The sequence below is a fragment of the Pan paniscus genome, chromosome 4 (assembly GCF_029289425.2).
Source record: "Pan paniscus chromosome 4, NHGRI_mPanPan1-v2.0_pri, whole genome shotgun sequence".
Taxonomy (NCBI): domain Eukaryota; kingdom Metazoa; phylum Chordata; class Mammalia; order Primates; family Hominidae; genus Pan; species Pan paniscus.
The window spans coordinates 144,430,111-144,457,795 of NC_073253.2; the positions used below are offsets into that span (position 1 = coordinate 144,430,111).

The window sequence follows — 27,685 nt, forward strand, 5'->3', positions numbered from 1 at the left end:
GCATAAAATAACCACCAGTCACTTACCAGTTAGAATAACTAGTTAGAGTTTCTGATTGAGACTAATGACAGAGTGTGTAAGAAAACATAATCCCCTCGTGGAATTCATTCATCTACCCAGCTCTTAAAACCTGAGCCCTGAGCCCTGGAATCCCAGACCCATCAGAGGTTAGCACAGAGGGTTCCTATGGTACAAGATGAGGTCTCTGTCAATCCAGGTGACTCCCCAAGATCACGCAATGTCTTTCTACCAAAAGCTAGTGGCTGAGCCACGATAAGAACATAGCTCCCCCGACTCTCACCCCAGTGCTTCCTCCATCGTGCCACAGTGCTAATACAAGGGCAATGGAGCCCCTGGGAGCCAATGTTAGGTGCTGTGCTGAGAGTCCTCATAACAGGCATCATCCCACTGCATGGGCGAGAGCAGCTCAACAGTGGGCGTGGTGGTGCCAGGGATTCTGTGTATGGTTCATAATTTAGTTGGGGAGGCAGAGCATGTACAAATTTGAGACTCCTCAGCTGTGGAAACTGAACAAATCCAGATGAGGAGAGTAACAGATTATTTACAGACTTACAAACTTCCTCTTGGGAAGGGGGATTTTGAAAAATGCCTGAGTAGTAAAAGGAAGAAATTTTGGTAAGTTTGGGAGTTGAATGAATTCTTAACATATGGGGATAAATCAAACTGGGATGGAAAAAGTCCTTCCAGAAGAGAGAACAAGTATCTGAGGCGTTAGTAACCTCTACTTCTTACAGCCTAGACAAGTAAGGTCAGATAAGCATCATGATCTGCCCAAAATATACAAACAGCCTAACTGGGCTCCAGTTCTTGCTGCCAGGCCCCTAATTGAGCAGTTTAGTTGGCCTATCACTGTGAACAGCATTTGAATTTGTGTGGTGCTCTAGAAGTCAAGCTGTATGTGTTACCAAAGTGCTTTGAGCACATGTGTAGTCAGCTACAGAATCCCTCAGAAGAGGGTGTGTTGAATTTCTCCCTCATCCCACTTGCAGGAAGCCTTTCCCCATTGGAGACAAGGTGACCTTCAGCGGTAAAGAATGTGTGTGCCAAACGTGCTCCCAGTCCATGGCCAGCAGTAAGCCCATCAAGATTCGTGGACCAAGCCGTGAGTCCTCCCCACGGGTATCTCCCTGTCCATGGGTGTGATCTCTCTGGGCTCCCCTTTCCCACACTGCCAACTGCTCCCACGGGCCTGGAGGGAAGTGGGAAAGGTTCCCAACCTGGAGGCCTCCTGCATCATGACCCCGTTGGCATGTGGCCCAGACTCACAAGCTTCACAAGCACAATGCAGGGAAGAGGGGCTGCCTGGCCATAAACAGTGGTAGCCAGTGCCAATATTTGCCACATGGTATGTCTCCTCTGGGACAAGCTGAGTTCCTGATCTTATGTCCCACGGATACCTCAATAGGGCTGATCAAGTGTTTTTTCACCAGTGGCTCTGAATTTTTACCAACTCCACTAATAAGAATTGGCAGACATGGCTTACAGAAGAGGTAGTATGGGGTGCCCTGGGAGCAAACCACAAGAGCTGTGTTGGTGCCTCTTAGAGTGTTCCATAGACCACTGCATCAGCTTCACTGTGGGACTTGTAAAAATGCAAATGTCTGGGCTCACCCTGCACCTCTAGGGCTGGAACCTGGGAATCAACATTCCTAGTAAGCTTCCTGGGTGATTCATTTGCTGTTCCTGAGATTCAGAACCACTGTCTAGGGATAAAGGCAGCATCTGGCATGCCATGATGAATGTTATGTTTTATCACCAACCACAGATTTGGAGGGAAACTGAGGACCAGGAGCACGCCTCAGAATGGTCATTCTAATTTGTGGGATGTCCATCCCACTCAAGTGTGCCTAGTGATAAGATATCTAAATCACTGTTCCCAGATGCCATTGGCAGGCTGCTGCTGCACATGCCCACACACACATAGACCCTGCCCCCTTGGTCTTGGTAAGCCACACTAGGCTCCAGTGTTCTTTCATGTTATATGACACTCTCACTGGCCTCGACAAGAAAATCAATGAAAATTCCATTAGCCTCCTGTGCTGCATCACTGTGCAGGTGCAGGGTGCTGTTGGCCATGGCACCAGCAGAGTCAGCATGCTGGGCTGCATCCAGCCAGAGAGAGTGAGCACAGATAACCCCGAGTCAGCAGGGCTTAGCTCCCAGGGGCTCCCCTGGAGTCCATCCAGCTACGGTGAGCTGAGGAGAAAGACAGTGGGAAGGCTCCCTCCCTTGGCTGCTCTTCCTTTCAGCCAAATCAGATCTGTTCCTGGAATGTGCAGAGCCCTTTCTTTGGCATCCTTGATGATGCTCAAGAATAGATTGCTGCTCCAACCAGGTTTCCATGTCAAGGTGACCGAGTGCATACAGTGTTATCCTTCACAGCTCCTTGAAAGCATCATCCAGAGTGACAGAAAAACAAGGAGGCTGGGATATGGGACCACGACCCTGTGGCCAGTGCTGCTGAGGACCTCCGAGACTGATGGGGCCATGTGTGAGGCAGGAGAGGGAGAAGTGAGCCTGAGTCGGGAGGCTGCCAAACTTCTGCATGCTGCAAAGCAGTCATGAAGCCTCCCTGAGACTCAGTTTACCCAGTTATGAAAGAGGGATGGAATTTCCTATCTTCCTCACAGGAGCGTTGGGGGAAGCAAATGTATTAGTTCAGGGATCAAACTAAGATACATTGCTTATATAAAATGCTCTATAAATACAGAGTGAAGGATGATATTGGCATGGAGGTTTAATATAGAAAGCACACCAAAAGAGGTTGAGAATGAGACTCATGGGTCGGTTGTTATTTCCCCTAGTTTGGATTGTGTGTTACTGTATGCATTTGTGCTACACCTATCACCTACTCTTTAGGTGGGATATTTCTTCAGCTGAATGTGGGAGTCTCACATGTGAGTATGTTTTCAAAGAAAGGCTCCCAAATGTGTCCACCATAATTTGGATGATTAGGAGGTGGAAGAAGGTGAGGAAAAAGTGAGTCAAGAGGAGCAAATGAGCACATGGACAGTTTCCAGTGGGGGCATACTTAGTATTGTAGCTTATCTTGTTACTCACAAAGTAAAGACATCAATCCGTGATTGATCACTGATTGTCTATAGTGGTATGTTTTATAGAGGTATTTTCTCCAAAGGTGGTCACTATTCATGCTGCAAATGCAAAGTAGCTCCTGACTAGATGGGGTGTTGGAAGGTCTTCTAAGCTCCCATGGGATACAGGAAACCAAAGCCAGGTATAAGAGATTGCTAAGAAAAAGAACATATCATGGAAAAGGAAAAGAAGAACAAAATAATTGGGGTTTTTTAAGCTACAAGTGTGATGTTTCATCTCTAGAGAGTAAATAAAGATATTCTGGAAAGTCAGGAGCAGTGTCTACTCCAAAGAGACCAAGAAAAATACTCAGGAACTGTCAAGAGAAAATAATTCTGTTACTTACCACAGGAAGAAGAAATGTTTCCTCACCGACCTCACTGAGAAGAATCAGCAACAGTAGCAGCAGAAACCCCACCACCACAACCTTCACCATCACCATCACCACAATAATCATCATCATTGCAAACATTGATTGACTGTTACTATTTCCAGGCACTGCACAGACCTCAGTGAGAAGAATCAGCAGCAGTCTCAGCAGCAGCACCACCACCGCCATCACCATCTTATCACCACCACCACCATCATCACTAACATCACCACCATTGCCATCACACCACCACCATAACCATCATCATCACTAACATCACCACCATCACTACCATTGCCATCACCATCACACCACTACCCTCACCATCATCATCACTAACATCACCAACATTATCATTATCATCACTACTATCATCATCACCACAATCATCACCACCACTATCTTCACCATCACTACCATCATCATGAACAATACCATCAGTGCCACCACCATCATCACCACCAACACCACTGCCACCACCAATACAATCACTACCATCATCCCCACCACCACTACCTCCATCACTACTACCACCATAACCACCATCATTGCTAACACTGATTGACTGTTACTGTTGCCAGATACTGCAAAAACCTCATTGAGAGCAATCAGATGCAGTAGCAGCAGTACCACTGCCACCACCATCATCACCATCACCTTCTCCACCATCGTCACCATCATCATGACCAACACCATTGACACCACCACCACAATCACCAACACTGTGTCTCCAACACGATCACTACCATCATCACTACCATAACCACCCTCATCACCATTATGAACAACACCACCATCACCATCAATACCATTGTCACCACCAACACAATCACCACCACCTTCGCCAACGCTACCATAATCACCACTATTACCACTATCGCCAGCACCAGCAGCATCAACACCATCACCACCATTATTATTACCACCATCATCACTGTCACCATCATCACCACCAACACTGTCAACACCAACAATACCAGCATCACCACCACTAACATAGATTATTACTATTGTCAAGCACCTCACTAAGTGTTTTATACAGATATTTCATTTAATCATTACAACAACCCTATGAGGGAGATAAGAGTAATTATTTTATAGATGAGAAAACTGAGACTCAGTGAGCATAAATGACTTGCCCAAAGTCACCCAGATAATGAGTAATGGAACTAGAATGTGAGACCAGCCAGTCTGGCCTTAGATCCTATTCCCTTAACACTCTGTACCAGAGACATGACTTGCAACTTGGGAAGTGTCTAGTCTTCCTGGATTAGTTGCCTAAAACAAGGTACGGAGCTTGCTATGACTCACAAAACCCACTCATTTTTGCTGATTTAAATAGAATGAATGACACAGTCTAAAAAGGATAAAAATGGCTGTCTAGCGTCTTTAGGAGGCCTCAGTTTATAACTGAGGGATCTGAGAGGGACAGGTGGTAGCATCATACATTCTGCCAGCTGAAGATTGTAATTTTGGAATAGAGAGGAACATATGGAGGAGTGGACAGCTGGCTCTGCAGACACCAACTTGGAACAGGGTGTGGTTTTCCTGATTCTATTTATTACACCAGACCCACGGGCTCCTGGGTGGCATGCCTGAGGCTCCACTGGTGGTCAAGAGTGAAAGGAGGAAGAAGAGGGAGAAAAGGTCCTAATAAATAAGAAGCTGATATAATGGGGGAGCAGCAGTATAATATAAAAAGAAAAGCCACATGGAGAAGATGTCCCAGAATTCTCACAGGGAATCAGCAGGCTTCCCTACAACAGAACTATCGCTCCTGGCTTCAGAACAGGGATTGGGTAATGCACAGAATGTGGGTTAAAAACAGGAGAATGTAAAATAATAATGACAACAACCACTTATTGGATTCATATGGGCCAAGCATTGTGCTAAGGCCTAATGGGCCTGATTTTAATTAACCTTCACACCAGTGTTTTAAGGAAGATATTCAGATGAGCAAGTCTGGGCTTAGAGAGCATACAACTCATAAGAAAAGGAGCTGGGATTCTCTCCTGGGCCAATTTCCCACCCCTCACTCCAACTCTCAGCCCAGCCTCTAACCACTGCGCTGTACTCTCTCCTACAGCTTAACTCAAGGGGTTAAATTTATCTCAGATGTACCACTGAAAGTCGAAGAGATAGGATTCATTACTAGAGTATGGCCATGAAAGGATACAGCTATGCAATAAGTTTTGTTGAAGAAACAGAGAATTGTGTTGTTTGCCAATTACATGTCTTTCTCCATGGAATCCACAAGTGAATTTGATCACTGGATGACCATGTCAAGCAAGAAAAAGTGTAAGGAATAAAGAAGAGAGAAACTATAGTTGTCTTTAATTCTTTAAAAGAACTGTCATATGGGAAAAGAGGTGGATTATTCTTGATGCATAAGAATGGGAGCAGTCACAGGAGTCAAGTCTCAGCTCCATATAAAGAAGACAGTCATGACAATCATACCTGTCCAAGGGCAGAGTGGACTACCTCACCACCCCTTCCTCAGGAGGGGTTAAACTGCCTACTACTGGAGGTGATTAAGCAGAGGAGGGTGCCCACTTGTCGAGAATGCTGTAGGTTACTGCATTGGGTGGGATGTTTGACCAAATACTCTGTGAACTCCAAACCCCTATGGAATTTTTAGGCCCTGCTGGGGAGGCCCACAGAGATACAAGTTCAGTATTAGTGACCTAGAAAGCTTGACCAGGTGTCTACAGTCCTTGGGTTCCTCTATACTGAGCTTGGGCAAGTCATTTCAGACCCCTGTCTATCTGTAAAAGAGAAGGGGGTACCTGACCTCTCTAAACTATTGCATTCTGGAGTCTAATTATTGGGCAGGGGGTGCAAGTAGACTTATAGACTTACCCCAGGAGAATAGAAAGGAAGAGAGATAAATCCCGAAACTCTTTATTCTCTCAGCCCCCATCTGAAGGCCTGGGGCTTGAAGTATTTTGCAAGTAGAGACCTTTCTGCCCCCAACTTGTACTAAGGGATGTTAGAAAGGCACGCAACAGCCAAGAGGCGGAGTACTGTGGGAACTGACTCATACAAACAGTTCATCAAGGCCCCAGACCCTCCCCACAGCCGGCTGGACCCACCACCCTTCCTAGATTTGCAGACACATCATCTTTTCTTCTAGGACAGGCTCCCAGCTGGATGTGGGGGCTGTCCAGCCAGGATCCCCTAACTTTACATGCAGTTTCTGCTCTCCTCACTACTCCCAAGTGTGCATTTGTCTTATGGAGCCAACAAGGAAGTTTGTCCTCTGGTCAACTTTGCCCCATGACCCCTTCCTCCGCCAAAGTGGGTCATCCGGTTGGCTAGGCCTGAATTCCCAGCAGTTTCCAAGTGCCTTGGACGTTGGCTCCATTTCCGGACCCTCCTCAGACATTCATTGAGCAACAAGCTAATGCTAGGCTTGGCCCACATTCTCTTGGCCCCAACTCACATTCCAGGGTGACCGTGTCAGGGAGTGAGGGCACCTTTCTGGTTTGGGACAGTCTCATCAGACCCTGTAATCCTTGCCACTTGGGAAGGCACATGTTCGATGTGTGAAGCACAATGGGGAAGGGGTGGGTGTGGTAATTCTGTTTGTTGCCTGGGTACCATCAGGCCCATTCATTCATACACATTTGGCAAATATGCTTTGAGTTCCTGCTATGGGCTGAGCACTGTGCTAGGCAAAGGAATAGGTTTAACCACAAAATATAAACACAGCCCTTGCCAATGCGTATATAGCCTAAGGGTTTGAAAAAATGTATACTTAGCCCATCCCCAGGAGCAGTGCTTCTTAAACTTTACTCTGCACGGAGGTCTTGTTAAAATTCAAGAGGTCTGGGTGGGGCCTGCAATGCTGCACACTGCCAGCTTCCAGGTGATGCTGACGCTGCAGATGGCAAGGTCACGGACAGCAGCAGAGCTTAGTTAGCAATTTGAGGAGGGGTGGAAGCAGTGCAGGGTCCACTTTCAGTGAACAATGTGGTCTTGATGACAAGCAGGGAGGTCTTTCTTTCTCTCCTACACCAAGACCCCTTGTCAAGAGGCCAGGACTCCAGTGGCTTTTTCTCTCCCCTGGGAGAGCCTCTAGGCAGCTTCCAGTGTCAGGGTGGGAGCAACTATGGGAACACTGGCATTCAGGGAGGGGTTTCCTCAACGTGGGCCTGAGATAGCGGGGGTTAAAGGGCCCAGGGTGCTTTGCTCAGCAGTGTCCTCTTGTCTTGCAGACTGTGCCGGGTGCAAGGAGGAGATCAAGCACGGCCAGTCACTCCTGGCTCTGGACAAGCAGTGGCACGTCAGCTGCTTCAAGTGCCAGACCTGCAGCGTCATCCTCACCGGGGAGTATATCAGCAAGTGGGTCCCCCTGCTCCTGCCCCAGCTGCCTGGGCCTCTGCATTCTGTGAGGCCTGCCCCATTGAGCCCATGCCTACATCTCCAGCATCATCTCCCTTCCCTTCCATCTGCTGCTGCATTCTGGCCAAACAGCATCTTTCCCAGCAGCCTCTTTCCCCCGTTGGACCCTCTGGGGGGGGTTCCCTCTGCCTGAGACACCCTCCCTGTTCCTTGCACACCTGCTGCCCCTTCTCTCCCTTCTGGTCTCGGTCCCCATGCCTTCCCTTCCGGCCGTCTCTCATTTACTGCCCCATTTTGGGCCCTCAGAGTACCTTGTTGTTTCCTTCACACAGGCTACCACCATTGGTAATTACATATTTATCCCTGGTAACTTTGTAATAATGCTAATAATACTATCTACCATTTATTGAGCTTTAATTATGTAGAAAGAACTCACTACTTTGTATGAAGTATCACTTTAAATCCTCATGACTGCCCCTTTGAGGAATTTATCCCCACTGAATACTCAGACTTGAGAGAGTAAATAACTTGTTCCAGTAATAGTGTTTAATCTCTGTACCCACCAGGACAGGGGCTTTGTTTTAATCACTGCTATATCCCCTGCCCTGAGAGCAACACCTGACCCACAGTCAATAATATAGTTGCTGAATGAATTTAATGGAAATGAGAGGAGGTGATGGGTGCATAGTTATCCAGAGGGGCCAACCTCCAGTGACCCACACACTGCAGTATTAGACAAGCATCCTCTTGTTGCTGGGCCCCAGTGACCACATTTATATACTCAAGTACCTAAAAGCAATTATCAGCACAGATCCTTTGTCACAGCTTTGACATCATATGACCCCAGACCCTTCTAGGTGCCACTCTCTGGCCTGATGCCAGGCAGTGGCAAGCACACAGAGCTGCAGCACACATGCTTCTGCTGTCAAGACCCTGCAGTCTAATACGGGAAACAGATATGCTGCGTTCATGAAGAATTATGACACCAGGAAATGTGTGATCAGGAGCCCAGACAAGCTTTATTCTTTAAGACCTTTTTGATCCTAAGTGACAGAAAACCCACCTCCAACTCAATTAAAAGCAAAAATAGGAGTTTATTAACTCACAGAAATGGGAAGGCCAGAGGCACACTGGCTTCAGACATGGAGGAATCCAGGGGCTTAAGGATGTCATTAGTACTTCAGAAGTCTCTGTCTTTCTCTGTCTATCTTTTTGTCTCTCTCTCTCTCTCTCTCTCTCTCTCAATCAATCTCTCTTTCTCTCTCTCTGTCTCTCTCTGTCTCTGTCCCTGTCTTTCTCTGCTGTCTTCATGGTGGATTAGTTCTCAATCTGGCCCTCCCCAAGTGCTAGCAAAGAAGATTGCCAACACTCCAGGCTTTCATACCAAGCCTAGCAGAAAGAGGCCTCTTTCCCAGGAACTCCAGCAAAAGTCCCAGGTCTGCCTCTGATTTGGCCACCGTTAGGCCACATGCCCATTCCTGACCAATCACTGGCCCAGAGGATCTGAACCCTAGAGCCAGAGAGCAGCCTCTTGTGACCCACAGGGACCTCAACTGGGAAGGGGTGGCTTCCAAAGGGAAATCCAGGTGAGGTACTATTATCAGTAGAAGGGGAAATGGATGCTGGCCAAACAACACCTGCCTGTGTACAAGATAACAAATAAAGGGCTGTGAATATTCAGAGAAAAAAAGGATGACTGCTAACTAGCATGAAGTAGAATCTTGAATCTCTAAGAGTTCCATGGAAGGTGGGGGTAAGATTCAAAAATGCAAAGAAGAAGAGCTTCTAGGCAGAATGGCCAGCCTGGGCAAGGCCAGGGCAGTAGGGGAGTGCTGGACATCTCCATCCTGTATAGGAGCTCAAACATGTGCCCAGGTGAAGCCAGATCCTGGGCTGCATAGATGAGCTGAGGTCACATCACCGAGAGCTCTCGATGCCATGCTAGCAGGAGTTTGGCATTCCCCTCTATGCCCACCAAGCAAGGAGTGCCCTTAGTACATTGCCAGCCAGGAGTGCTTGAGTCTGGAAGCCTAAATCAGAGTTCTCCAGGGACTTAAGGGATTGTTCAGAGCTCCTCTCAAGGAGGCCCAGCCCAGATTGCCCACCACACCTGGTACCTCTACAGCATAGCTCTGGGCCCCTTACCTGGCTGCTGGCAGAGTGGCAGGGGCTCAGAGGCACTGGCTCCGGCATCAGATGCCCAGGATAGAAGCACAGCCTATGTGACCTTGGCAAGGGACTCCACTGCTCAGAGTCTCAGTTTCCTCATTTATAAAAATGGAGAGAAGATGATCTACCCGTAGGGTTGTGTAAGGGCTCAGAGATCTGTGCTTAGCACCCAATAACTGCCCAGTAAATACTCATTTTACCATCCTCTTTTAGAATTGTGTACCGCTAATTCCCCAAGAGAAGGATGGATCCAAAAGAGATTGTGTTGGCATTTATCTTGTTGGCTCATCACATCCACCTTCTGACAAATGACTTTTTCTCCCTGCAGAGCTACCCTCCCGCACCCACAGGGAGAACCTGATTGAGCGGGGGAGGAGGGAGGAGTTGAAAGGGTTGGGGGAGGTGTGTCTCAGGGGCTCACAAACAAGTCCTTGCCTTGTGGGCACAGTCACACCTCCAGACCTTGGTCGGACATCTTCAGACCTTGGTCCTCACTACTGCTTCTCCAGGAAAATGCTGCCCAGGGTGGGCCCCCAGCAACCTCATCAGGGCAACAGCTTCGAGATGGAAAAGTGATGTGCCTCTCCTTTAGGTCTCTCAGTGTCTGAGCCAAGTTCTCTTACACCCAAAAGTGAAAGAAATGTTTCTCTCTCCTCAGAGTTCAGACTTGGTCATTAGAGCGAGGCAGAGCCCGAAGCAAAGCTAAGCTCTCCGATGCCCCCAACTATCTCTACCTCAGTCCTAGAGAACTGAGAACCAAATGTCCTCCTCAAAGACTCCTCTCAGCAATCATGGCCATTCCTCCAGCTGCCATTTGCTGAGTACTCAGTATGGCTAGGCACTGTCCTGAGCCCTAGGGTACACTGGACCCATCTCCTTTAATCCTCATGACAACCTGGGTGAGAAACCAGATGACCTGGGTTTGAATTCCAGCTCTAGGTCATCCTGGGTGGCCTGGGACAAGTTACTAAAGTGTGCTATGCTTAGGTTTTCTCACCTACACAATGGGGATACTAATAATTCTGACTCATAGGGTTGCCATCAAACACCATCAAAGAGCCCGGCACACGCCAGCAACAAATGTTAGTGGCTATTAGTCATAGGGGGTGGTATAAGAATAAGGGATAACAATCTTATCACTGTCCGCCAAGTGATAAACATTGGGTAAAAAATGGAGCACACAGGAGGTGGTCCCAGGAGGCTTCCTGTCATCTACTGATCTGGGAGCACCGTCAGATGATTCTTTCATACAGATGAAATTGTTTATTAAAGGAGAAGTATCGAACTTTGGCTCAGTCAACATACGCTGCAGGTCCAGAATCTAACTGCCATGTGCACCCTCACTGATCCTCCCTAACTTCCTCATCCTATGTGAACTTCTTCTTGCAGGGATGGTGTTCCATACTGTGAGTCCGACTACCATGCCCAGTTTGGCATTAAATGTGAGACTTGTGACCGATACATCAGTGGCAGAGTCTTGGAGGTGAGTGGGTATAAGTAACCGTGAAGATGTGGCAGGGTGACCTGTGCCTCCAAAAAGTCATCACAGAAGAAGGAGAAAGTCACCCCATACCTTTTTTTCCATAGCCTTTACCCCCTCCACCTTTGCTTGCTACATGACCTTGAGCAGATAACCTTGCTGAGATCTCTGGGAAACCCCAAAATGAGAAGGTAGACAAAATTCTTCCTGGTTCAAAAAAATGCTGTGCTGTGAAAATCAGTTGTATCTTTGATTCGGACCCAGACAGATTTCTAGAGAGTGACATTAGGATTTTCCTCCCAGCCCCGCCGGAGGATGGAAGTCTTTTTTATTTATTTATTTATTTTGTTTGTTTGTTTGTTTTAGTATTTGGTAATGTGCTGATTTAAGAGCCAGCTTGTCTAGCAGCTTGCTCCCTAAGCCCTTCTTTGGTGGGTCCATCACCATGGCAACGCCTCTCCCCAGCCTTTGATGTATGACTCCTTCTGCAGTGACAGACAACCTGCAAAACCCTTGCTGAGGCCTTGCTGAGCCCCTGTGCACTGGTCTTTCCGGCCTTTCTTCCTATACCCTGTGGGCCTGGAAGCTATCTTCCTATACTTTGGGACCACCCACCTTGATGAATTAGAAACAGGGAAGGGCTCAGTGGAAAGGAAAAATAATAGCCTAACAGGAATAATTGAGTTCTAGTATTGACTCTACTCCTGCTCAGATTTTGAGTAAGTATCTTTGCTTTTCTAGGCCTCAGTTTTTCCATATGACAATAGCTAGAGGATTAGATTGGATCAGGTATTGTCAGCAGAATCATTAATTCTGCCAAATCTGGCCAGTTGGTTGTGGTTACCATGAGTGCTTTGTTGAGAACAAGTCTGCAGCCACATGTAGACTCAGCAGGAGGGGATGTAGCAACCAGGAAGGAACTCTCTGAGGACATGCATTGAAGCAGAGCCCTGAGGATGAAAGAACTATCCCTGAAGGGCCCTGAGGTGGGAAAAGATAGAGGAAGAATGAGCTTGACCCATTCAAAGAACAGAGAACCCACACAGAATTGTGGCTGCAGAATTTTTCTCAACACAAGCACTCATGGTAACCGCAACCAAGTGGCCAGATTTGGCTGAATTAATGATTCTGCTCACAATAGCTGACCCAGTCTGCCAATGTGGCTGAATTCTATAAATTGAGGGTAGGGGAGGATGAAATATAAGAGTATATCATATATGGCATACCATGTAGGACTTTGTAGACCATGTTTAGAAGTTTGGGTTTTATACTCAGTGCAATGGAAAGCCATTGGAGAGTTTTAAGCCAAGGACTAACATGATAAGATCATGTTTTTAAAAAGATTTCTGTGGTTACTGTGTGGAGAATTTTCAGAGAGAGTCAGAGACAATGAGATATAAACAAATGAGCAGAGCTGGGAAACATTTAAGCATCTCGAGAGCCATAAGGAGTACGATGCAGAGGACAAGGCATGAGTCCAGGAAGGGTTGTTGGGGGTGGGTTTCTGAGGGCCTGGGATACCAGGGTGGAGTTTGCATGTGACTCACTGGGCAAGGGAGCATTGTGGAGAGACTGGGAAGGAACGTCCTGGTTAGAGCTGGGCTTCCGGGAGGATGACGTGATAATGTACACAGGCTACATTTGAAGGAAGGAAGCTGGAAGGGATGAGTGAGGAGGCCCCTGCGTGACCCAGGCAGGAAGGACTCAAGAGGTACAGTAGCAATGAAGAGGGAAGCCACCCTTGTGCCCAGCCCTATGGAAGTAGAATTCCAATCACTCTGCAACTGAGGGGCAGCTTGTGGACATGGGGATTGAAGGAGAAGCAGCTAAAAGTTGCACCAAAGAATTATCTATTTCTGAGGGATAGGAAGCCTGGTGTCATTGGCAGAACTGGGGACGACAGGGGAAAAAGCTGATCTGGCAGAAACATGGTGAGTACCATTTAGGATGAGTTGTGATTGAAATCCCAGGAGTGTTTCCAGAAGGCAGTCAGAAATACGGATCAGAGGCTGGGAGTGGTGGCTCACACCTGTAATCCCAGCACTTTGGGATGCCAACACAGGGTGATCACTTGAGTCCAGGAGTTCAAGATCAGCCTAGGCAACACAGTGAGACTTCATCTCTATAAAAAATAAACAAAACTAGCCAGGCATGGTGGTGCACGCTTGTAGTCCTAGCCATTCCGGAGGATCACTTGAGCCTGAGAGGTGGAGATTGCAATAAGTTGAGATTGCACCACTACACTCCCGCCTGGACAACAGAGCAAGATCCTGTCCGAGGCAAGAAAAATGAGAAAAGAAAAGAAATATGGATCAGAGCTCAGGAACAAAGCTCAGGCCTGGAGGAGCCAATCTTAAAAACATGAGGCTTTGAATAATAGCACCACCAGAGTCCTCAGGATTTCCAAGACAGAGGAAAGAGAGCAAGGAAGGAGGCTGACACCAACCTTGGCGAGCAGCTGCTCACAGTGAAAGCGACTCAGAAAGAGACTGAGGAGGTAGCAGAGGAAGATATGGGAAGAGAATCGGGCATTCAGTGAAAGGACAGAGCTTCAGAAAACATGGTGAGGTCAGAGTGTTGGTCAAACTCTGTAGAGCAGTGAAGGACTGCGTGGGCTGCGGAAAAGCTGTTGGATGTGGGAAAGGTCACCTTCAGAAGAGTCGTTTGTTGGCTTTGCAGAACTGTGGGGAAGAGGCATCCAGAGTGTAGTAGGTTGAAGGGTCAATGCGGTGGGAGATATTACAAAAGGAAACTTTTCTTTCCAGAAAGAAAGAACTTAGATTACAGACAGGGCCACAGATGGGAATTTGTTCAGCATTTCCAAGCTGCTTTGAAATCCTGTTGGTGGCAGCTGCCGTTTCCCCGAGAGTTACCGTTGTTTAGCATTGCGGTAGACTGTTCCTCCCAGGCAGCTGTTGTGACTGAGTTTCGATTGATCCCATTTCTACAAGGCTCCATTAGCATCTTCGACTTATTGATTTTTTTTTTTTTTCTTAGAGCTGGAAGAGACTTTAAGCAATCAACTAGTTCAACCTCTTCATTTTACAGATGAGAAAAGTGAGACCAAGACATGCAGTGTTTTTCCAAGGTCACAAGCAGCATTTCTGGTAGAGACAGAGCTAAAATCTAGGACTCCAGGCTGCTGTATCCATACCGATACCCACAGCTCTCAGCCACTTGGGGGTCTTTGAGGTAGCATGATGTCAGGAAATAGACATGGCTGCAGTAAAACAGACTTGGATTCAGATTTTACCACTTCTAGCCCTGAAGCCTTAAGCAAGATATGTCCTTTTAGTCTGTATCTATCAACAGGCAATACTACTGTCATTTAATTCCTAATGAACATGTTAGTCAAGACTTTTTGGGCTGCAACAGAAAGGAAGTTTCTCAGCTCCTATAACAAAAAGCCCAGGAGCTGGATCCAGTGCTTAAGCGAAATCATTTAGAATCCCCACCATCTTGGCTTACTTTCTTCCAAGTTAAGTTTATTCTCAGGAGGGCGTTCTTGGTGATGGGAAAGTTGGACACCAGTTGCCCCAGGCTTAGATTCTATCAGCCGGCATGCCCGGTGGAAAAAAGAACTTCTCTTTTCTAATAGCTCAGCAAGCATTCTGGGACTGACTCTCATTGGACAATCTCAGGCCCATCCCTGGGCCACTAATTGTGCCCACAAAGTTGGAATATGCTCATTGGTGGGGTCAGCACTACTTAACCCTGTGGACTGATATGGAGAAGAGGTAGCCCCACCAAGGAAAGGCTTGGGACTGTTTCTGGAAGAAGGAGGAAAGAATGATGGCCATGCAGGAACAAGTCGCCCAAGCACATCGTCTGGCACACTGCAGGCATTCAATTAAGTTGTTTCTCCTTCTCTTCTCATCCTGTCCCTTCCCATTTCCTCCCTAGGCCACCCCATGGTCCCTTCCTCAGTGACAGAGCTCAATGGCTGTCAGTGTCACTCCTTCCATCCTTGTCTGTTTCCTCACCAAAAAGGACCACAACCTGGTTTGCTTGTTGCTACATTTTTGAACCTGGTTTGCTGTTTTCGGTCCTCTCAAATAGGGCTCTGTTTTGAGGGTACCAATTTTTTGCCATTTTTCTTTACTATTTTCCTGATTTCAGTTCGTTAATAGACAAAATGGTTCATCTCAGCTAGCTGACGTGGCTTTTCCTTACTCTGGGTGCAGGCTGCCCTATCTCCCTTTGCTCAAACTGTTTTCAACACCATCCAAGACTGGGGCTGCTGAGATGGGCACAAAGCCTCTTTCAGCTGGGGTGAGGTAGTGGCGCATGACATTTAGGAAAATGCTAGGCTTCAGTTTTGCCAAGGCACTGTTGCCACACTGGAAAACAGGTCTATAATCAAAATGATAAAGAGACACAGAGTAGGAAGAGGCTGCTAATTAAACTGATTATCCTTGTCATGGTACAAGGGAATCAGTCCCACACATTCCAGCTTAGGAAAATAGCAGGCTCCTTCCAAAGTTTGAACATATTCGCTTTGATGATGACAAGGACACTGTCTCATTGGTGTGAGGCCATATAAACAAACGGGGGGAAAAAAGGAATATTGGAGATTTTTTTCTTTTTGTAAAAATCTGCCTTTCCCACATTCTTGCTAAGTTTTTAGAATAGAGATAATATCTCCAGAATAGGCAAGCCCATCCCAACAATCTTCCACTCCCCCCACATAAAAAAAAAAGAAAAAAAAAACTAAGTTTGGAAATAGGTCTTCTTATTATGCAATTATAATTTTTGAATTGGAAGGAACCCATTAGCATCAGATCAAGTGATGGCTTGGACAGGGACCTTTAAGAACCCCTAACATCCATCAGTTTCCCCTGGGCATTACCCTCCCCCAAAGAAAACCCTGCCCTGACGTTGCAAAATATTTCTTCAAACAAGGCCCACCTGCCAACCCAATTGCTGCACCAAGCTCCTGCATATACAAATGCTGGAGCCGCCACTGAAGTTCCCTTTTACAAGCCCTCTTGGCTGGGATTTTGGTGTTAGAATTGTGACTCCAGAAGCAAGTGCTGAGCTGGTGACTGACTCACACACATCCGGACCCAACACTGCTGCTGGCTTGCAGTGAACCCTTGAGGCACAACCTTCTCAGGGGCTGTTTCTTCCCCCCATGGAAGTCTTTGCAGCTGCAAATTATTTTCATTTTTAATTTAAATAGTGATGGGAAAGGAAAGTGAAAATAGGGAAGGCACTCACCAAAGTCACACTGGGGTGAGCTGCGGTAGGGCTGGACACACCAGGGCAAAATAGTCACAGGACTGGCCTGGGGATCTGGGGCTCTACAGTGGGTCCTAAATCACCCACTGAGCCCTAAAAATCTGTCCTTTGTGTGCCAGTCTCACAATTTTTGCCATGTCTGTGAACCTCATGAGCTGATTCTTCCATAATACTTTAAGTGTCTTGAGGTTGGCTCCCTTATATGTAAGGAAACTTATATACGACATAACAGGAAAGCAGTATCACTTGCCATATTGCATGTAACCTGAAAATAAATAGAGTTCTAGCTAGATTCTATTGCATGTGGAGGTTCCAAGCCTCACACCTGTTCTCATTCTTTAAAAGGCAGATTTGTAGGTTTTGGATAGATGTTAAAGACACATAAGCACCGAACTTGTACTTCGTCCTTGACAAAATCAGAAGAATGTATAGAGGACTGAAAAGATCTTTTTTTTTTTTCCATTGGTCCAATGTTATTAAATCCCAAGTTCATGTACCACTTAAAATCATTTCATGTAACATTAGTGGTAAGGGCCTCTCACTTGGGGAAATGCTGGGATGTCCTCAAAGCAAGCCTGTTTCCTCCTCTGGAAATGAGGAAGTTGGACCAGTGGCCTCTGAAGTGTCCTTCCCAGTGTCAGAATAGAAGAGCAGGTATTCAGGGAAGTCCCCTGAACTGCCATCAGGGACCCATGGAGTGAATCACGAAGCTTCCCGGCTGGTCTTTTAGATGGTTGTGGACTCCCCTGGGTAGCTCCAACCAACTTTAGGGCCACGAAGATGCAAACAACACTAATGTACCCAGGAAAGATTCAAACCCAGTCTGTCCCACTAGACAGCAGCCCTGGCTCTGACCTCCTGTTTCATCTTTTCATTTCCATAGGCAGGAGGGAAGCACTACCACCCAACCTGTGCCAGGTGTGTACGCTGCCACCAGATGTTCACCGAAGGAGAGGAAATGTACCTCACAGGTAAGTAAATCTGACCCTCTGTAAGGCCTTCCGACCTGCTCATGACTGGAAAGGAGATGCGATCTTCAGGTTCAGTGTTATCTTGGCTTCAGGTTCGGTGTTATCTTGGCTTTTGGCTTGTCCTCAGAATTGCAATTAATTGGCCCCTCTCTGGGTGGATTGGGAAGGTTGCCGGTGTGGCTAATATGAAGTGACATGTAATCTGCCTTCCGTCTCTGTGCACCTCCACCTGCTGCCCAGCTGGCCTGCTTCCCTGGCAGTGCTCTGAGCAGACTCTCCTGGCTCTGCCTTGGGGATGGGAAGCTGAGCTGCACAGGCCCAAGGGGTCAGAGAACCTCAGAGGGATGCCTGGGTTGCAAAGTGTCTATAGCATCACAGCCTCTACTCTACCTCCTTCTCCCCACATCTCAGAGCATCATGCCAGGCTGCTGCTCAGGGCTTCCCAGGGACTCTCAGAACACACAGAGGAATGAGGAGTGCCAGTCGTCCCCACAAAGCTAACCAGGGCTGCTTTCCATCTGCTGCTTCCCAGCCCTCTTACCCCAGGATTCTTACAACAGTCCCCTAATTAGTCTCCAGATTCTGCTCAGTCCTCTACCCTCTGCCCAGCCCACCATCCCAGGGCATCACGTGCTCTTGGCACTGCCCTTCTCTTCAGGGCCCCTCCCTGTCTGCCTATTTAGCTACAAACACTTCACCCTAGCATTTAAAATCTTGCCAAGGTCCCAGGCTTCCTTTGTAGCCTTGAACATACCCGACACCTAAGCTGCCAAAGCTAACTTTTGATCATTTATTCATCCACTCAATGATTGTTTCTTGAGCCCTGCCATGTGTAGGCTCTGTGCCAGCGTCCATGGTGAGGCTCATCCAGCCCTACAGTTCCCTGAAGGAGATGGGCATTAATCCATAATCACATAAATAAACATCAGCTGTGGTAAGTGTTATGAAGGAGAGAAGTGTGGGCCTTTGAGAGCACATAACGGGGTAGGAGGAGCCCCAGGAGGGCTCCCTGACGAAGGGCCAGGAGCTGAGATCCAGACCATGAGTGGGTGTTAACTGATGTTGTAGTTCATCCGGGCTGTTATAACCTCAGCAGACTGAGATACAGACAGGGCAGCTTATAAGCAGAACTCTATTTCTCACAGTTCTGGAAGCTGGGAAGTCCATGACCAAGGGTCCAATAGATTTGGTATCTGATGTGGGCCCACTTTCTCAGAGATGGCACCTTCTCTCTGTGTCTCCACATGGTGGAAGGGGCAAGGCAGCTCTCTGGCGCCTCTTTTATAAGGACACTGGTCCATGACCTAATCACCTCCCAAATAGCCCTACCTCCTAAGACCATCACCTTGGGGGTTTGAATTTTGGCATATGGATGTGGGGGACACAAAAACATCCAGACCATAGCAACTGAACAAAAAGTGGAATAGGATGCACCAAACTGAGAGGACAGAGCCTGCAAGACTCTGAGGTGGGTGAAGAAATGACGAGTGCATAAGGGCAAGTGGAGCCTGTGTGGCCAGGGTGCAGACAGAAGTGAGATGCAGCCAGGAGGCAAGCAGGGTGTATGGGCTGGGCCTTGTGGAGAGACTTTGTTTGGACTTGAAATGAACTCATGGCCCTTTCCCTTGTCTTCCTGTGCCCTTCTTTGGAAATCCTATCATTTGAGGTCCAGTTCAGTCACTACATGCTTCATAGGCACCCAGGATTTCCCCAACCCCTCCCACAATTTAACACAGTCCTCTCTTCCCCCATCCCCACAGCCCTCTGTCTGCCCCTGGTCCCCTCCAGCTTGTATGAGAGTTGTTGGCCTCCTCCCTAAGGTCCTGTGCTCCTGGCACTGGTCCCTCAGCCCTGACCCTGGCCCATGCATACTCCCTCCACAGGTGAATGTCATTGGTGGAATCGCTGTGATTGGATAGCCGTCTTGAGAAGGAATTAGGGCCCTTCCTCCAGGTAGATCTAAGGCCAGGGCAGCAGTTACAGGGAGTGTGTCAGTATCAGCTTGTTCTAGCCACAATGCCCACAGCCATGAGTTCCCTCAAGATGCAATGAGTCCCCCTGTGCCTACAGCCGAGTTCCTTAGCCTCAGCACTGGTGACACTGTGGGCTGTCCTGCATTGTAGGGTATTTGGTACCATCCTTGGTCTCTACCCACTAGATGCCAACCACGTGCTTCTTCCCACTGACAATCAAAAATGTCTCAGATATTGCCACATGTCCCTAGGGGGTCAAAATCATCCTCAGTGGAGAACCACTGGCCCAGAGCTACCCAACAGAAACTTGTGCCATCTGCTAAGAATCCTGGAGCAGGAATTCCTATGTTGGATTAAACAAAGTGACCATTTCTAAGATGCTGTCTACTTACTTATATGAACTGATGCTGGAGTGGTAAGGATCCCAGAGTCATGCTAAACTGTAAAGTGCCAACCCTTATTGTAGAGATGGGGAAAATAGACCCAGAGAAAAGAAGAGACTTGTGTGAGAATGGGAGTGCGTCGGGGCAGAGCAGGGCCTGGCCTTGCGTCTCCCCTCCAGGGTTCTTTCCACTTTACCCCTGGGACCCATGCCCTGCCTGATATTCAGGTCCCTGTCCCTTCCTGTGCATACCAATCCCTCATTGCCTGGGTTCTTGAGTGATTCCTGCTGCAGGAACCAGTGTTATGAGGCTCAGCAACCTGCACCCTGCCTTCATCCTGACCACCATGGGAACCTGGAGTTTGCACTTGGCTTGAAAATTTGTTGCACAATATTCCTCTCCTCCTTCCCTGGTGAACAAACCTCCTAGTATTGAAACTGCCCTCCCATTCTCATCCCTACCTGGATATCACTAGAATAAACCACGTCTTTGCCTCCCTGCCTGAATTCCTAATCTTAATCTTTCCCTGTTTGGTGCTTTCACCCAGAGTGCCTCAGGGGGGATCCTGGCTCCACTGATTACTAAGTTTTTGACCTTGGGCAAGTCTCGTAACTCTCTGAAACTTGGCTGTCTAATATGTAAAATAGACCGAGAACAGTTGCTATGAGATATAGGTGTAGTAATTTCATGACACATGGGAAGCTCCCATTTCATTCATTCATTTAGCAAATATCTATTGAGGATCTACTGTGTCCCCGCTGCTGTTCTCACAACTGAAGGTGTGGCAGTGAGCAAATCAGTCAAAGGCCCTGCCCTCATGGAGCTCACAGCCTCACAGGTTAGTGCTTTCATTCTTCCAACTTCCCACAGGTGCTAAAAGAGTTAAGCAAGGAAGTAAAGTGCATAGCTTTGTGATCCTGAGAGAGAATGCACCATTAAACCTACAGTGGAAATGCCTCCAAGGGTAGGAGATATTCTTAGTAATGAAGACGAGCCTGTCACCTTCTCATTAATTATCCCCATCCCTCTCCTCCTGGCTCCTGGGGGAGTGGGAGTAATTGCAGGGCATTCAAGGACCTGCCTCAAAGGATGCTAAGTGATCCTGGAATGAGGGGGACCAGGCCAAGCAGTGCTAGAGTCACGCTCACTTGGGCTGTGGGTGTCTTGTGGGGGTTCTGCTACCACTGAGATCTGGGCCTTGGACACCCTCACCAAGTGGGGACACCAGGATTCAATATGATATCCTCCAGAATTGGCAAGAAAACCCTGCTCCTGGGTAGCTCGGGAGTGTAAAGAAATGGCCGAGAGCCAGGACTCCCGGGTTCAAGCGTCAGCAATTCCACTAATAGGCTGTGACCTATTAGTGGCTTCCTTCTCTGGATCTCTTGCTTCACCTGTAAAATGAGGATAACATCATCGTCTTTCATTGATCCACTCAAACTGGGGGCCATGCTATGTGCCAGGCTCTCTGCTACATGTTGGGCATTCAGAGATGAGTGAGGCAAGCATGCTTGCTGTCCTGATGGAGTTCACTCTCTGGAAAGAGAAACCAACAGTGCCAAATAGAAGTGTAAACATTCAATGACAAGCTGTGACAAGTGCTGCACAGAGAAAGTTTTGAACAATGGGCATGTGTTATAAAGCCCCTGCTCTAGTCTGGGAAGCCAGGGAAGGTGCCCCTAAAAAGGGATATTTCAAGCCAAGACCTTGAAAATGAGTAGGAGGTGGGAGGCTGAAAAGGGCAGGAAGATTGAGGAGGCAGTGAGAACAGCGAGTGCAAAGGCCCTCCCTGGGTGGGTGGAAGCAGAACGAGGTGGAGAAACTGAGGCAGGCCCACTTACCTGGCACACAGAGAGCAACCATATGCCACAAGGTCCTCATGAACATTAGAGGAGAGAGTGAATGTGAAGGCACTGGGGACTCCATAAAGCAACTTACATAAGAGAGAGAGTGTGTTGGTATGCCTGCAAAGCTTACAAACCCAGCCTTGTCAGTTCTGGAGCTGGACACAGCATGGTACTGGCAAATGGTCCTTGGGAGATTCTTTGGGTGAGTTTGTTTGTGTTTTAATTGCTATGTGATGGCTTTCTGATGGGCTCTAATTGGGAGAAGTCTGACGTCTGTCTGGAGGAGAACTTCTGGGGCCCCAGGAGACAAGAGCAAGTTTTATTTGTTTTAAGTTCTGTTGTGTATTCAATCTTTTAACTGTGTTTGTAAAGATGCCAAATATCTAATCTGTTTGTTATCCAAACCCTTCATTTGGGCTTCACCAGGAAATTAGGTCACTCATTTTGTGCAGCAAAATAATGGCCAAAATGCTGCAGGTTCAGGGCAAAACTTATACTGAAATCCCAAAGGTTGCAGTTACTAGATCAGTGAGAGTTTTTTTAATATCCCAAATGTGGTTCATGAGACAAATTTTGCTCTTGTTCTAAATGTGCCTGTACCCAGGAAAAGGGAGAAAATAGACTCTTCTTCTCCCCTTCTGTCTACACCAAATACCCTCCTGTTCTAAGACCTGAGACAATAACCCTGGAATTACGTAAGTTCAGCTGCACATTTTAAAACAATTCGCTGTTATCATTTGTATATTTAACTAAAACCCACAAGGCAGGAAATCATTTATAAAATACTGGACAAACCTCACTCTGCTAAAGAAAAGTATTATAACAAATTGTAGGTCTCACCAATAATAATGATAATAATAAAAATATTAATAATAATAAAATGCCATCATTTTATTATTATTATTAATAATATAATTATTATTTGTTGGTATACGTTGAGCATTTACTATGTGCCAAGTACTGTACTAAGAGTTTCAAACACAGTATCCCATTTTATCCTCACGACAACCCTGTCAGCTAAAAACTATTAATGTCCTCATTTTAGAGGATGAGAATGAAAGTTTAAAGAGCATACGCCACTTAGCCAAAGTGGGCCTGTCTTGCTAGGGTTCTTGGAGGCAATTTTCTTACATCTATTACCAGAATTCTTAAACTGGTTCATGGTCAGCCTTTTGAACTCTATGAGTCTTCAGAAATTGCTTGCTAAATTTTGCATGCTAGGTGTGTTTCTTTAGGCAGAGGGTCCATAGCTTTCATCAGATTTTCAGAGGTGTCCATGGGCCAAAATAAAGTGAAGAGACTTGGTTCTGTGTTAACACAAATCCGAAACGGAGTCTCAAAAGCTCGTTTTGATAATTACACCAAACCCTTCTCTTGTGTAACTGAATCTATTTCAGATTACTTTTTTTTTTTTTTTTTTTTTTAGCTCAGAAGATACAAGGTCCTGGTTTCAGGAGCTGTGTATTTCTGGCATGGCTGGGATGTAACTCAGAAAAGGTGCACTAAGCTGAGAGATGTTCAAGTGAGGGCCTCCCATTGTTATGGGTTGTGGAACGCCAGCCCTCAGTCATCATCTACGCATTTCATGAAACCACCCTCTAAAAGGCACTACTGTAGTATTGGTTGCTATAATTTCGTAGTTTAGCATTATTACTTTAAATTGGATCTCTCTACTGACAGCTTAGGTTGTAGGAGTTATGCTTAAAAACTTTAAATCTTATGTTTCCCCAATCCTACTACCTAATTTTAGATTTTTCAGACATATTCTGTTACTGTACTAAATTGATACTTCCTAAAGTCTGACTCTACTAAGCATATTTCATTTTAAATAGAGTATATTTTAATTTTTGGCGAGCTGCCATTTTTTTTTTTATTTAGATTTTAAGGGTTACCAAGCATCTTGAATCATATAGAAAGTATTACAGTGTAGTAGCTTAAGGTTTGTATTTCTAAAGTTTGTTTCCAGCTTCTCCTGTCAGGTCACCACAGACTCATGCCGATGTGGCCATTTGCTCGCCTGTCACATGTCACATCGACTTCAGCAGTCAATTTGTCCATGTTGGTCAGAATTAGGTCTAGAGTAGCAATTTCCCGGCTTACTTCCTCTATTTTCTGAGAAACAAAATTGCCTGCTGGGCAAGTCAAGAACTTGTCAGATATTCAGGTTTTAGCTCGATGAGACATTTTATTAGTCTAGACATTTTAGGTGACAGAAACCTAACTCAAGCTATGTTAGGCAAAAGAAGATTGATCAGCTCACAGAACTAAGAAGCGTCTAGGAGCAGCACAGCTGGGTCGAGGGGCCCGTGAGCACCATCAGGTGGTTCTTCTCCCTGTTTCTTTTTGTGTTTGGCCCCATGCTCTCCTGCCCAGACTGGCTGCCTCCATGCAGTAGGACAGAGGGCCTGGCCAGCCCCCAGCCACCATCAGTACAGAGAGGCAGCATGTCCCGCTAAGCTCAGCAGAGAAGTTCCAGAGAGTCTGAGGACCTGTTGCCCACACTCAGGCCAGCGTGGGGAGACAGAGACGGACAAGCAGGTTAGACATCCAAGCTCCCTAACCCCCAACTTCCCATCTGTAAAGAGGGATGAGGCTAGGCTCCATCTCACAAGGCTGTTGTGAAGATTAAATGAACTAATGAATGCATGGTAAAGACTCAGCACAGGGACTAGCATTGCTGGTTCTGCCAGTCTGAGCTCATGATAACCAGCCAGTTATATAGAAATGGCCATTCCCATGTTGCAATGCAGTAGTAAGTGCTTGCTGTTATCAATATTATCATCATTTTTAAGAATACTTAGCATAAGGTGCAGCATATATACTCAATAAATGGCAGTTATTATTTTTTATATTTAAGCACTATTGTTATAAAGTATGTGACATAAGGCCTGGTATCGACACTCTATAAATATTAGTTATAATAGTAACAATAGGAATAATAAGAATACTTAGGGCCTGGCACATACTAAGCACTCAATATACTTTAATTACTGTCCCAACTGTTATTATCAGCACCTATTATTTCTCGTGAATTACAAGGCACCTCAGAATTGCCATTCTCCCCTTCTCATCCTGCCCGATATCCTCCGTGGTAACCAGCCTCATGGTAACTAAACACTTTTCTCCCTCCAACCTCTTTATTAAGCTTCAGGCCCACTTCATCATGTCAGCTCCAGGCAAGTCGGTCTTTCCCACTTCTCCCGAGGTGCCCTTGTCCCTGGGCACAAGCCCAACCTCCCAGGAGGGTGCGCTGGCAACCAAGCCAGGCTTCTGTTCAGTGACTCCACCTGCATAGCCAGCCTGCCATGTGCTGCAGCCCCCTCGCTCACCCAGGCCCCAGCTCCCTGCTCCCCTCAAGTCTCCCTTTTACTGCTCTCCCCTTACCCAAACTAGATCCTGGCACACAGATTATTTTTGTAGGTGGAGGAGAGGAGACAATAAGAACAACAATACCCAACACTTATATAGTCCCTGACATAGGCAGACACCGTTCTAAGTGCTGGGCATGGATTAACTCATTAATCCTCAAACCAAACCTATGAGGCAGATACTGTTGCCATCCCTGTTTTATAAATAGGGAAACCAAGGCACAGAGAGGCAACTGACTTGCTCTAGACAATGCAGCTAGTAAGTGATGTAGCCAGGATTGGAACCCCTTAAGAATATTACATGAAATGATGCACAGAGTGCCTGATACCAGTAAAGATTTACTAACACCCAAGATTGTAATGATCACACTGTTGTTATTACAGGGCAGATTCAACAGCAGTGTTCACTCCTCTCTCTGGCCGAGTTTGGCACTTTCAGTAGCAAAGGAGGAACAGAGTGCCTTGGTCTACAGAAGCAATTCACCTGCTGGGAGGAGAGGAGTGGGAAATTTTTTATGTTAATGTAAAATTCTCATAACACAAAATTAACCATTTTAAAGCGCACAATTCGGTAGCTTTTAGTGCATTCACAATGTTGTACAACCCCCACCTCTATCTAGTTCCAAATCATTTTCATCACTTCAAAAGGAAACCTCATACATGCCATTAAGCAGTCATTTCCCGTTCCTCTGTCCCCGAACCCCTGGCAGTCACCAATCTGTTTTCTGTCTCTATGGATTTGCCAATTTTTTATAGCTCTTACAGATGGAACCATACAATATATGTTATTTTGTGACTGGCTTCTCACCCTGAGAATAATGCTTTCTAGGTTCATCCGTATCATAGCAGGTATCAGCAGGTCATTCCTTTTATGGCTGAACAATATTCCATTTTTGGATCTACCACATTTTTTATGTGGATGAAGATTTTTTTAAAAATTTTTTATTTCCATAGGTAATTGGGGAACAGGATGGTGTTTGGAAGTTCTTCAGTGACGTTTTGTGAGATTTTAGTGCACCCATCACCTGAGCGGTATACAATGCACCCGATTTGTAGTCTTTTATCCCCCACCCCTTTCCCAGCCTTTCCCCCTGAGCCCCAAAAGTCCATTGTGTCATTCTTCTGCTTTTGCATCCTCATAGCTTAGCTCTCACTTATGAATGAGAACATACAATGTTTGGTTTTCCATTCCCGAGTTACTTTACTTAGAATAATGGCCTCCAATTTCATCTGGGTTCCTGCAAATGCCATTATTTTGTTTCCTTTATGGCTGAGTAGTATTCCATCATATATATATATTTATGTATGTATATATATAATATGTGTGTGTGTGTGTATATATATATATATATATATATATCACAGTTTCTTTATCTACTCATTGATTGATGGGCATTTGGGTTGGTTTATGTGCATGGAGATTTTAAAGGAGCAGTTCCAAGGTTCCTCCCAGTCTATTGCCACAAAGATAGTGCTGCTGTCATAAAGGCAGAGGTCTGAGAAACCTCATCCTGCTATGGTGAAAAAAAAATCCAGAGGCCAGGCGCAGTGGTTCACACCTGTAATCCCAGCAGTTTGAAGACTGAGGAGGGTGGATCATGAGGTCAGGATATCGAGACCATCCTGGCTAACACGGTGAAACCCCATATCTACTAAAAATACAAAAAATTAGCCGAGTGTGGTGGCATGCACCTGTAGTCCCAGCTACTAGGGAGGCTGAGGCAGGAGAATCGCTTGAACCTGGGGGCAGAGGTTGCAGTGAGCCTAGATCACACCACTCCCCTTCAGCCTGGTGATAAAGCGAGACTCCGTCTCAAAACAAAAAAAGAAATCCAGAGAGGAAACCTGCCGTAAGAGAATGCCCTAGCTAGGGTCAAGGCCAAAAACTCCAATGCCCACGTCAAGGAGTGGGAAGGGCTGGGAGTCAGAAAGTAGGGAGGGTCACTGGTGACCTGCAGTATCTAAAAACCTTCAGACTCAGAACTGTTTAAAATCATGCTTGCTAAACAGAACCATCCAATGGACCACTTTCAATCACTGTACTTGTAACCTCTAGAATGCCAACATTCTAGAAGACTATGATACCAGCTCCAGCTTTGGCATTAAAAAACAAAAAGCATTGGCCGGGCATGGTGGCTCATCCCTGTAATCCCAGCACTTTGGGAGGCCGAGGCGGGCAGATCACCTGAGGTTGGGAGTTCAAGACCAGCCTGGCCAACACAGAGAAACCCCATCTCTACTAAAAATACAAAATTAGCCGGGTGTTGTAGTGCATGTCAGTAATCCCAGCTACTCAGGAGGCTGAGGCAGGAGAATCACTTGAACCCAGGAGGCGGAGGTTGCAATGAGCCAAGATCGTGCCATTGCACTCCAGCCTGGGCAACAAGAGCGAAACTCCATCTCAAAAAAAAAAAAAAAAAAAAAA

The 27,685-nt window shown here is 46.5% G+C and overlaps 1 protein-coding gene across 3 annotated transcripts in view; it reads left to right on the forward strand.

Annotated features, from left to right (window-relative positions):
- The window catches only part of ABLIM3 (actin binding LIM protein family member 3), a 118,568-nt gene that overhangs the window by 57,457 nt on the left and 33,426 nt on the right, over positions 1-27,685 (forward strand). For all 3 annotated transcript variants that reach the window (XR_008625449.2, XR_008625450.2, XM_003829046.5), the window contains exons 5-8: positions 1,011-1,123; positions 7,702-7,828; positions 11,387-11,480; positions 17,602-17,689. Coding sequence is in view for 1 of the 3 variants with exons in the window: in XM_003829046.5 (XP_003829094.2) it covers positions 1,011-1,123; positions 7,702-7,828; positions 11,387-11,480; positions 17,602-17,689 (422 nt within the window). In the remaining 2 variants the exon portion in view is untranslated. The remainder of the gene's footprint in view (positions 1-1,010; positions 1,124-7,701; positions 7,829-11,386; positions 11,481-17,601; positions 17,690-27,685) is intronic.